Raw genomic sequence first — 12,004 nt, forward strand, 5'->3', positions numbered from 1 at the left:
GAAGTCCGGTGGAGGATTTGGAGGTCAGAAGAAAAGCTTGCGAGGATCTTCGGTCTGCTCTGCCCTCCCTTCAACGACCGGCCGGGGCGCTTCCACTCTCCCACCGAAGCTATTTCGAGGAAGGTCAGGTCAAAAGCGTCGAAATATCTCCTCCCCGGAACTGGAGGCTGGAGCCGAGACGAGAAACAGGCAGGCCTATTGGCGAACGGGAGCCCGGAGGTGGAGCCGCGCTTGGCAGAACCAGCCCGCCGCTGCTCTACTCCGGGGACCCGGGAAGCTGTCGTAGCTCATGGAGGGCTGGGCTAGGAGCTCGCTATGGGGGGCAAGGCGGCTGTGGGCTCCCCACGCCCACATGACGCGAAGCCGGGTGGTCTTTGGGCGCCCCTTGAATCTCTGGCCGTCATCGGGTGAGTCCAAGACCTTTTTCCTCGCCTCTTAATCTGAGTGGCCCCGGCCTCGGCTGCCTGCAACCGAGGGTAACTGCGTGGAGATTTGGGGTTGTTGGTCTTTTAAAATCTTCGAAGATTTTTTCGGAGGAGGATGAGAAAAACCTCTTCCAACAGTCTTTGACAGCCTTTCCCGAGTTTACCGCCACCCTTGGGGGATTACGGGTGCTGATTTTAGGCCTGTCTTAAAAGCATCAGGTGGGAAGGCTATCCTATGGATTTAGGCGGTGATCTGTTTGCCTGTCTTTGGGTGCCGGGCTTAAAATTGAAAGAAATCTTTCTCCTCCCTCCCCATTTTAACAAATAGAACATAGACTGCATCTGTTGCATTTCTGCCTAATTGGTCATTTTTGTCTGCTTCTGAGCCATTGTATTCCTAGGTGAAAGTTATGCAGATCCATTGGTATTTGCTTCTTACATAACATTCTTGTACTGGTTAGAAATAGGCATTTCACAATTAGTTCTCACCTTGAACTTATAAGGACTGATAAGGATAATACAGAATGTGGTATTTTGGGATGCCAGACTGGAATAAAATCTCCACAAATTTGAACAACTTTCTTTTTTAGTTGCAGCCATAAAGGTAAAGGTAAAGGTTCCCCTCGCACATATGTGCTAGTTGTTCCCGACTCTAGTTTTCTAGTTGCAGCCATACACAGGCAAAAATAATGCAACTGTCGTACAGAATTAAATTCTTACGGGCTGGTGATGGTAACACAAAAAGAATAGAGACCGTTGTTCCATTTTCAAATGAAGAAAAAGGTTCTTACTTGTAAACATGATCAGCCAGTCCAAATACTTCAGACGAGTATTTGGACCGACTGACCATGTTTATCATTACTAGCAGGTAAGAATTTAATCCAAGTGCTGCCTGACTTTTAGACCTCATATAATCCTGCGATTAACGTCTTCTCAAAGCTAAATCTTCAGAGCAGAGATCTGTTTATCCTGCTCAGTCAGTGGTAGAGATACTGTACATACCAGTAATAAATGAAATAGATTAAGAGAGATAAATATGTTTGCCTTTGGATATGCTTTTTTACATCATTAATCTGTACATCACTAGTTGATTAATTTTGTACATATACCTATCTACATACTTACATATGTATGTAATTTGTAAATAAATAAATAATTTTAATATTAGAAGTGAGGGTGAGTGAGGTGAAACTTGACCAAGAATACTAACCACTGTAGAAACAAACACATATTTGTGACATTAGGTGTAATGTCAGGTTTCTTGATAATTTTTGTTCAATTTTTGTTCAAAAATGCATTTAAAATGTAAAGTAAAAATAAAATTGGAATGCATATGAAGCAATGCCTTATGTATTAAGATAATTACTTCACAGTACACATACTGTATGTAAAACCTAAGATTTCCTGAATCCAGTATTCTATAAATGGAATTCCATTCACTCTCCTGTCCCCTCTATATATATATATCCTGTAAACATCTCTTCAGATCTCAGGGATGAATGGGAAATTGGGGAAACGAGGAATCTGGTTTGCTATTAGATTTTAGTCAACCAATATTAATTATTGGAATTAGTCTGTGGTCACAAACAAATTTATTATGGCTTTAACAAATGTGCCCTTAAAAATATGTTTCTTATAATCACTCTTTGGAAAACCTGTAAGTTAAAAGTATTGCTTTTTATCAGGTAATCGCAGAAGTCAACTTCATCAGATATTTCAAGAATCCTTTTGTATTAAAATTCAGTTAAACTATGGTGCACTTGTAAATTTGACTAAAGTGAGAAACAAAATGTAAGTATAGTATTTTGGTTTACTGGTAATTATTCATAATTATTTTTATGGAAAATGTGCTTCATAATAAATTATCATTTGTAAGAACATTCTAATAAGAATGGCAATTCAAGTTGTTCTTTTTAAAATAGTGTTCATATGTAGGAAATTATAGTGCACTAAACTAATGCCTTCTGGATGCACTGGGACTTCCAATTTTGGTCACCATGATGTTAAAAAAGATGTTGGAACTCAAGAAAGAGTGCAGAGAAGAGCAACAAAGATGATTAAGGGACTGGAGGCTAAAACATATAATGAATGGTTGCAGGAATTGGGTATGTCTAGTTTAATGAAAAGAAGGACTAGAACTGACATGATAGCAGTGTTCCAATATCTAAGGGGATGACAAAAAGAAGAGGTCAACCTATTCTCCAAAGCAACTGAAGGCGGGACAGGAAGCAATGGATGGAAACTAATCAAGGGGAGAACCAACCTAGAACTAAGGAGAAATTTCCTGACAGTTAGAACAACCAGTGGAACAACTTGTCTTCAGAAGTTGTGGGTGCTCCATCACTGGAAGTTTTTAAGAAGAGATTGGACAACCATTTGTCTGAAATGGTATAAGGTTTCCTGCTTGAGCAGGGGATTGGACTAGAAAACCTCCAAGGTCCCTCCCAATTCTTGTTGTTCTGTTAACTTGAAATGTCACATCTTCCAACAAACCAAGCATCACATAGATAAAGAGTATTACCTCCCCAGCATATGGACTGCCTATAGCATATGGATTCAAAGTTCCAACATCTGAAACTTGTTATAATTATGTATTATGTAATATATAGTTGTTATAATTTATGTATAACATAATATGTTATACATACTATGAGCAGGACTTTAAGAAGTGTTTTGCTGGGCCTAACCAAAGTACCATTAACCCAACAAAAGTTGGGCAGATGCTTTTTTGATGTTCAAAAACAGGACATGAAGGTCACCTGTTGTGCCCACTGATATTCAAACTCTCATTAATCATTTCTTGAATATGGAGATTCTATTACCTAACTTTAAGATTTAATTCTTGTTTATTTGCATCCTTTAAATTATTTAAGACAATGTATGTCACCACCTGTTGTAACACTACATTTATTAATTCATTATAAAGTGCCTGAAATATTGCCTTTTGTCAGTCAGTGGAACTGTAGTTCCAAAATATTATTTGAAAGAGAAGCTTTTCTTTTGCTGTTTCCATTCTCATTCATATTTTTTATATATTAGTGTTGTGTTGTCGTAAAATAAAAACCCCAAATGCCTCAGCATTTTCTCAGAAATCACTTCCATGCCTAGAATGAACATTGGTTCCTGCTGCAATCTAAATTTATCTACTTCTTCCACTTTTTGAATAGAATGAAAATTATAGTATTGAAATTATAGTATTGATAATATACCGTGTTTCCCCGAAAATAAGACCATGTCTTATATTTTTTGAACCCCAAAATAAGCCCTTGGCCTTATTTTTGGAGAGGTCTTATTATTTTGGGGCGCGTGGAAAAAACCAGAGGAAATGGTGGGGACCAGCTACGCACGCGTTTAAATATTTTGGGGAGGGCTTATTTTTTGGGGGGGGCTTATTTTAGTGTATGAGCTCAAAATCCCGATTGCGTTTATTATCAGAGGATGTCTTATTTTTGGGGAAACAGGGTACCTGTATGGGTTTGACAAATCCATGTTTTCCGCAAACAAAGTTACTTACTGTTGCACTTTACAATCATTTTTGCTAATTGTGTTTGACCTGATGAAACTTTTGTTTAGAAAATTTACAGGTCAACCATACAGCACTTCGCAAACAGTAGATCCAGAAGAACTTAGAAAATTCCAACGGTTGGCACACAAATGGTGGAATGAGGATGGAGAATATGCAGCTTTGCATTCTATGAATGATATTAGAGTTCCTTTTATTAGGTAAATTTTTAAAATACATTGATATTTTCAAGCTCTTGCCAGAAATTTGATATTAGTAAGAATTATCAACTTTTGAAATTGAATCATAGCCTAATTACTACTATTTAGTTAAAGCTTGTGTCGATCCTTAAACTAAAGTATAATGGATATAAAAAGTCTACACCCCCCTTTTAAAATGCCAGGTTTTTGAGATATAAAAAAAATCAGACCAAAGTAAATCACTTCAGAATTTTTTTTCCACCTGTAATATAATGTAAGCTGTACAATTCAATTGAAAAACAAATTTTGAAAATTTTGTAGAGGAAAAAGTAAAAAAAAACAAACTTACAATTACATGGTTGCATAAGTGTGCACACCCTTAAACTAATACTTTGTTGAAGTACCTTTTGATTTTAAGACAGCATTCAGTCTACCAGTATTGCACATCTTGCCTTAAGAATCTTTGCCCACTCTTCCTTGCAGAAGTGGTCCAAATCTGTCAGATTGTGAGGGCATCTCCTGTGTGCAGTCCTTTTTTCCGGCCACCCCATACATTTTCAATTGGATTCAAGTCCGGACTCTGGACCATTCCAAAAGTTTGATCATCTGGTGAAGTAGTTTGTTTTGGAGCAGGGGTGGGTTCTACTTACCTTTACTACCGGTTTGCAATGGGGCCGCACGTGCGAGGGGAGCAAGTGCGCACGCGCTCTTCTGCGCATGCGCAGAAGCATTTTCATGACGTCAGGGTCAGTGGGCAGAGCCTCCTGCCGGTTTTACTATCGTTTCTATAGAACCAATGCGAACCGGGGGCAACCCACCACTGGTTTGGAGGTATGCTTTGAGTACTTGTGGTGTTGAAAGGTGAAATTCTTCCTCTTCAATATTTTAGCAGCGGTCTGTAGGTATTGTTCTAAAATTGACTGATTGGAACTGTTCCTAATTTCCTCCACCTTGACTAAAGCCCCAGTTCCAGATGAAGAAAAGCAGCCCTGAAGCATAATGCTGCCATCATCATACTTCACTGTGGATATGGTGTATTTTGTGGTGATGCAGAGTGTTCTTTTTGCATCAAACATACTTTTTGGAATTATGGCCAGAAAGTTCAACCTGATTTCATCAGACCGTAACACATTTTTCCACATGCTTTTCTCAGATTTGATGTAGGTTTTTGCAAAATGTAGCTGGGCTTGGATGTTTTTCTTTGTAAGAAAAGACTTCTGTCTTGCACCCTGCCTCACAGCCCATACATACAAAGACTATGGGAGATTATTGTCCCATATAGTACACAATCAGTATTTGCCAGAAATTCCTGCAGCTCCTTTAATGTTGCTGTAGATCTTTTGGCAGCCTCTTAGACAAGTGTTCTTCTTTTCCATCAATTTTGGAAGGACACCCAGTTCTTGGTAATGTCATTGTAGTGCCATATTTTCTCCATTGGTTGATGACTATCTTCACTGTGTTCTATGGAATATCCAATGCTTTGGAAAACTTTTTGTATTCTTCTCTGACTGATACCTTCCAACAATGAGATTGCATTGATGCTTTGTAAAATCACTTTAATTGATGGCAGGTGTGTACTGATTACTATTTAACATCAGTTTGAGTGTGATTGGTTAATTCTGAACACAGCCATATCCCTACTTATAAGATGGTCTGCACACATATGCAACCATGTTTTTGTGTTTTTATTTTTCCCTGAAAAGATTTGTTTGTTTTTAAATGAATTGTACAGCTTACATGTTAGATGAAATGTGGAAAGAATTCTGAAATGATTTATCTTGGTCTTTTTTTTTTTTTTACATCTCAAAAACCTGCCATTTTAGTAGGGATGCATAGACTTTAATGTGGATAATTAATTTACTATTAATTATCCACTGTATAATTAATGTTAAATTAAACAAGTGGTACAATTTTCTATATATATCAACTGAGAAGTCAGTCCCCGAATTTTACCATCACCGTTTGCAAGATGGTGACAATATTAATTAGGGAATATTTTAATCAGTTACAGTTATTTTTCTGAGTAAATGTTGCTTCTGGAGGTGTATGGTGGTAAATATTGTAATAGTGTATATTGAAAACAAAGGTGTTGATAATAAATTGATTTATCTCTTTATGTCAATTTAAAAGAATAAAATGTTGCAGTTGTGGTAATATACAAGAATCTTATTTTTTTTTGTTTTTAATTAAATTATATTTGTTTTCTATTTTGTGTAAGAGATACTATGTTGAATCTGAAAAATGACCATGAGCTAGGAAGCCCACTCTTTAGCATGAAGATCCTAGATGTTGGCTGTGGTGGTGGACTACTTACTGAGGTAGCAATTGCACATTTGATGATGATGATGAATGTCCTTCTCTTCTGCCTTTAATTAATAGGAGGAAACACCAAGCTTTTAAATATTTTTTTTATTTCTTTAAAAACCCTGTTTAGCGTAAGTTAATTCTCCTTGAAACCACAAAGACATTTGCTTTTAGCATCATGGAAATTTCTGTCACATTTTATCCAGATTAGGTAGCTATCAAGGAACAGGCTACAAGTCTTATCTTGCCATTTAGCGCAGGAAACCTGATCCTTACCAGCCAGCAAAACACTTCATCAGGGGGCTGGATAGCTGGTTTCACCATTGTTGGTTACAGAGGGAACTCCACCATCTGCAGTAGGTTATTAAGATAGAAAGGAACTAAAGAGGGAGAGTATATAGCAAATGTAAGGGGATTTAATATGTCTCTGCTTGTGAAGATGTGCAGGCATTAGAATGACTCTATACAACATGTGTGATTCCTAACTCAGAAATTGTGCATCTCTTGACTATGATAGACTGTTTCCCAAACACTACAGCATGGAATGTTGGCTTTAAATCTTTCTGCTTTATTGAAATTTCCACCACATTTGCCATTACTCCATTTGAATGATATTAAATTTCAGTTTGGGGCAGATGTCCCTTTTTTCTTCTAAACCTTTAAAAATGATATTAATATACTTAAATACTGTAATTTTAATTTAATTATAATTATGTGTCTCTTAATCGATTAAAAAATAAGAGGCAGAATTAGTCTAAGGCAAAGGAAACGTAACTGTTAACAGGTCTAAGAAACATTTTGGGGGGTCGTCAACAGTTTAGAAGTACCCAACTTGAGGATAATCAATAAAATAGTTCCCTAACAAAATGTTAGGATTCATATTTTATTAGTGCAATATTTATTTTTAGAGGGCAAGGAAGCATAAGCATTAAGCTTAAGTAACTTTAGTTATATTTGTCAGTGATATGGATACTTTTTTCATAGTTTAATACAGGATAAAATGACATATTTATGGTATTAGCCCCTAGCTAGACTGGGAGCTTCAGTTACTGGAATTGATCCTTTGGAAGACAACATCCGGACAGCAGAACTGCATAAATCATATGATCCAGTCCTTACCAAAAGGATTCAGTACAGAGCCTGTACACTGGAGGATATTGTGGAAGAGGGATCAGAAAAATTTGACATAGTTGTTGCCTCTGAGGTAGTAGAACATGTGGCTGACGTTGAAAAGTTCATCAAATGCTTTGGTAAAGTATTAAAAGTAAGTTTAAAAATGATAAAGTAGATCTCAGTGCTATATTTTTTTTACTATAAAGATCTTTTTTTTTTTGCATTTATGTTTCTTTTCATTTTAGTGGCTCATTGCTCTGAGGTAAAATTTGGCTCATAATATATTCTGACTATCTAGACTGAATGCAGTTAGGACTTTTCCCTTCATGGTATTCCCTTTCTATTCTGAAAATATTGATCTATTCTAGGTAATCTAAATAGTGGATACATATGAATTTTATTCTTTTATTTTATTTAGTACAGTACTCAATTTTTTCAGCTACATGATTTTTTCCCCCAGTAGAGTCCTTTTATCCATATGCAGATGTCATTGACTTAAACTTTTTGTATTAACTTTTTTTAACCAAATCTTGTAATTATATTCTTTATATGTTTTATTTATTGGTAGTTGTATAAATAACCAAGTTGCAAATTACCCTTTGTTTTACATTAGCCCGAAGGTTCCCTCTTTATTACTACGCTGAACAAAACTCAGCTCTCCTATGTTTTTGGCATTATTGTTGCTGAGAAATTACTGGGCCTTGTTCCGGTAGGCACTCATGACTGGGAGAAATTCATATCACCTGAAGAGTTAGAGCGTCTTCTGGAATCAAGTAGGTATTACGTTTCAAGTAGGCAAGTAATTGCATGGCATCCTTTAAATATGATTATTTGTTGACTTTGAGTTATCTGTAACAAAAATGTTGCGTAAAGAAAACACACTTCGGTCAGATGATTTTGAAAAATGAAAACTATACTCTGGTAGTGCATCTTTGCTCAATCTGGTCTCTTCTAGCTCAGCCAATTCATTGTTAGCACTATTGGTTGAGAATTCAGGGAGTTGAAGTCATAGCACATCTGGAGAATTCCAAGTTGAAAGATAATGTAACAGCAATTTAATACCTTCCTGATAAGTTGATCTGCAACTTTTATCATTACTAATTCATAGGAGACTTAAATAAAGCTGGTTATTTTACAGAGGAGATTTAAAAAAGTTCCTTTGGCATGAACCTGCTTTTCTAAGGCATATTTTAATCCAGAGTTAACATTCTCTGACTAAATATTTTGCAATTTTAACATCAGCTCCACTACTGCTACTACTACTATTACTGCTACTACTACTTTTTGCATATATTCCCCATTGTGTTCATGTTTGTGTTTTCATAATCCCTTCCTCTCGAATTTCTTCATTCTTCAGTGGGAGGAGAGGAGAATTAAAAAAGTCAGCATGCAAGAGATTGTTTTCAAAAATTGCTTCCCCCCCCTGTACCTCCAGAGTGGCGAGATTGGAGAGGAAGGGATTACAAAAGAGTAAACAGGCACACAATGAAGAATAGACTGGACTGTTTGCATAGTGTACTTGGGACTCCAGCACCAGCACATTGCTTTCAATATGTTTTCCCCACTATTAGTTTACTTTCTCTGTCGCCAATGCATATAAATACGAACATTAGTTCCCTTCCTGCTCTACCCTAATGCCAGGGTGAACATTCCGAAGGAGAGGGAGTGGATTTGGAAGCAGACAAAAGCCAGACATGTAAAACTGATTAGTCTTGTCACTTTCAAGCTGGCTATCATGGCAGGCCCAGCTGAGCTTTCCAAAGTGTGGAGGAGTTGCGAAAAGGAAAGCACAGTCATGTTCACATGGTTTCCCACTTAGTGACCCCTTCACTTAACAGAGCTGCTGGTCCCAATTGTAGTCGCTAAATGAGGACTCCCTATAGTAATTTCACCATTTTGTCAGAATTGTATTGCAGGAGCTTGGAGGCATTCAGTGTAAATGATAGCTTTTTAAAAAAATAAATTGTCCTCAATCTGTCCCCTTTCTTTTTCTTACCTGCAGATGGTTTTTCAGTTAAGGTGGTCAAAGGCATGTTATACAACCCTCTTTTTGGATCCTGGAGTTGGACTGGAAACACTAGCATTAACTATGCACTCCATGCAATTAAATCAAGCATGCAAGAACAACTGGATCTGAAGGAAGCCTCCACAGAGCATCAACAAGCAGAAGCTAACATCAGAACTGCTAGCTAAGACAAAGTCCATAGTTGCTACAGAAGCACGGAAGAAGATGTGATAAATAGTTGTAATAAATCAGAAAGGGGCAAGCAACCTTGTTTTCAAAGTGTTGGTTAAAGGATTTGCTGCCATCTCAGCATATATGGTAGAGGAATTATAGTATCAGATATTTGTGGATAAACATTCTGTACAATTTGCTGGAAGTCTGAAATAATTGTCAGAATTATTGCTTTTATTGTAAAAGCATTTGTAAAATCATTACTTAAATTCAACAGGTGGCCTATTTTTAAATGTAAAATCATATATATCGCTAACTTTTTTTTCCCCCCAGGGTTAACTTCGTCTGAGCATGATGTTACAGTGTTCTGACCTAGGCTTCCTGAGTCAGTAAAACACACGAGTAGTCCCATAACCCTCTTTTATTGCAACAGCTGTGAATTCTGTTCATTCACAGATGAGTCCCAAATAGTTGTAAAGAGTCCTTTTTTTTTAAAAAAAAAATTGATTTATATGTCGCCCTTCTCTGGAAACTCAGGGCAGCTTACAATGCGCTAAGCAATAGCCTTCATCCTTTTGTATATTTATACAAAGTCAGCTTATTGCCCCCACAACTGGGTCTTCCTTTGGGATAAGGCTGATAATCACCCACCTTTATTTCCCTTGACACGCTGCCAAAGACCTAATTGGCAAAGCCACACGGAGTCCAGAATCAAAAAGAGCTTCAGACTTTAAACTGAACAGAATTAATAACGTTGCTTCCTGCAAAGGCCCACATGCCTTTGCTCCTCTTTTAAGATTTATGGGAGGGGCCAATCATCTCCAAGCCCTACTCTCTAGTCGTCCCTTTTGTTTTAACTGTTCTTGCCTTTTGGCAGCTCTGCGCATGCGCACACTGTTCCTCTGCCTCGCTGAGGTCCAACTCTGGAGGCTCCGGAGGCAGCACATACCTCCCAGATGGTTCTTTCTCTGCCTTCGACGCAGAGCCCTCGTCCAAACCTTCCCCAGACTCCAGGACTGGCCCATGTTCCATCCCACCTTCCAACTCTGCTGCCAGCTCCGCAGGCCACCGGTGGACCACAACATACAGCTCTAAAGAGAGTGAGGCCAAATTCTATGTAAAGACCAATTTTTTTGAGCCTAGAATTCGTAACTGGAAGTTCCAAGTTACCCATTTATTCAGATACTATAGGGCACGGGTGTCAAGCTCACTGCGTCACGTTGCCATCATGTGATATATCGTGATGTTTTTTTCTTTTCCTGGAGCTGGAGTGGGCGTGGCCTGCATGTGACGCATCTAGCCCGTGGGCTGCCAGTTTGACACCCCTGCTGTAGGGCCACCAAATCAAATTCAAAAATTCAGATGACCACTAGAGGGCAGAAAACATATGCAAAAAATTAACTCTCTGCTGCTGTCTAATGGCTATCTGGAATTTGAAGCCCAAATCTGGTAATGCTAATTGCCAAGCCTCACCTGCCCTTTGTATCCTCCCCCCCTCAAAAGCTCTTTTAATTAAAAAAGAGTGACATTGAAATGCTGCAGAAAGCATCTTGTCCGTACCATCATCTTTATTTCTAAAAATGCAGTGGGAACCAAACAGGTTTCATGCACTTATTTAGTAATAAAAATAGCGGGCCGATGTAGACATCTAAAAAAAAAAAAAGAACTGAAATAAATAGCAGTAGTATGGAATCTCCTTTATGTGTGGGGAGATAAATGGGTGGCCTGCTAATTTGGTGCTTTGTTGCTGAGTTCATATGTATATATGTATGGATTTGTGGATAAATCTCACAGAAGTCAGTTGCAGAAGTGCCCATGACAGGTTTTTTGAAGTTTAAAATGTATGTGCTGCCTGGAACGCTTTAGGGACAAATTGTGACTAGCTGGTACATTGAATGATACAATGGTTTTTAAAGAGGTTTTATGAAATAAATAAAATTTGAGTTCACATACCATGTAAGACAAAATATAAAGATAACATGGTTTAGTGTGATGTATGAGTCTGATTCTGTTTCAGCTTTGGTTCATGAGATTGATGCACATAAAGAGCCTAAATACATTCTTTGATGCAGAAAAGCAGAACAAGGGAATGGGATGCATTGTGTGAATTGTCTATTGGGAATATAAATCCTTCATGTTTTATCAGACTTTCTTCCCTTCACAAAGATTTTCTATGTTTTTGAAAGTAACCTTCACTTTTTCTATATCTGTTCCAATAGCTATCTGCTTTATGGTGGAAGGTAGTAATGGAGTGTTAAATGAGGAAATTTGGGGTGGTAGGAGG

The 12,004-nt window shown here is 37.7% G+C and overlaps 1 protein-coding gene across 1 annotated transcript; it reads left to right on the forward strand.

Annotated features, from left to right (window-relative positions):
• The first annotated feature begins 268 nt into the window (after positions 1 to 268).
• Positions 269 to 11,707, forward strand: COQ3 (coenzyme Q3, methyltransferase). Its single transcript, XM_070932834.1, has 7 exons — positions 269 to 407; positions 2,111 to 2,216; positions 3,999 to 4,148; positions 6,346 to 6,445; positions 7,453 to 7,695; positions 8,158 to 8,317; positions 9,547 to 11,707. The coding sequence occupies exons 1-7, from the start codon at positions 290 to 292 to the stop codon at positions 9,735 to 9,737; spliced, it is 1,068 nt and encodes a 355-aa protein (XP_070788935.1). The 5' UTR covers positions 269 to 289; the 3' UTR covers positions 9,738 to 11,707.
• The last annotated feature ends 297 nt before the right edge of the window (positions 11,708 to 12,004 follow it).

Source organism: Pituophis catenifer, unplaced genomic scaffold (assembly GCF_029215685.1).
Source record: "Pituophis catenifer annectens isolate HBS135680 unplaced genomic scaffold, rPitCat1.0.hap2 SCAF_1, whole genome shotgun sequence".
Taxonomy (NCBI): Eukaryota; Metazoa; Chordata; class Lepidosauria; order Squamata; family Colubridae; genus Pituophis; species Pituophis catenifer.

Coding starts and splice junctions, on each gene's coding strand:
- COQ3 (XM_070932834.1), top strand. CDS start 290: ATGGAGGGCTGGGCTAGGAGCTCGCTATGGGGGGCAAGGCGGCTGTGG. Junction 4,149..6,345: donor ATTAGAGTTCCTTTTATTAG/GTAAATTTTTAA, acceptor ATTTTGTGTAAG/AGATACTATGTTGAATCTGA. Junction 7,696..8,157: donor GCTTTGGTAAAGTATTAAAA/GTAAGTTTAAAA, acceptor GTTTTACATTAG/CCCGAAGGTTCCCTCTTTAT.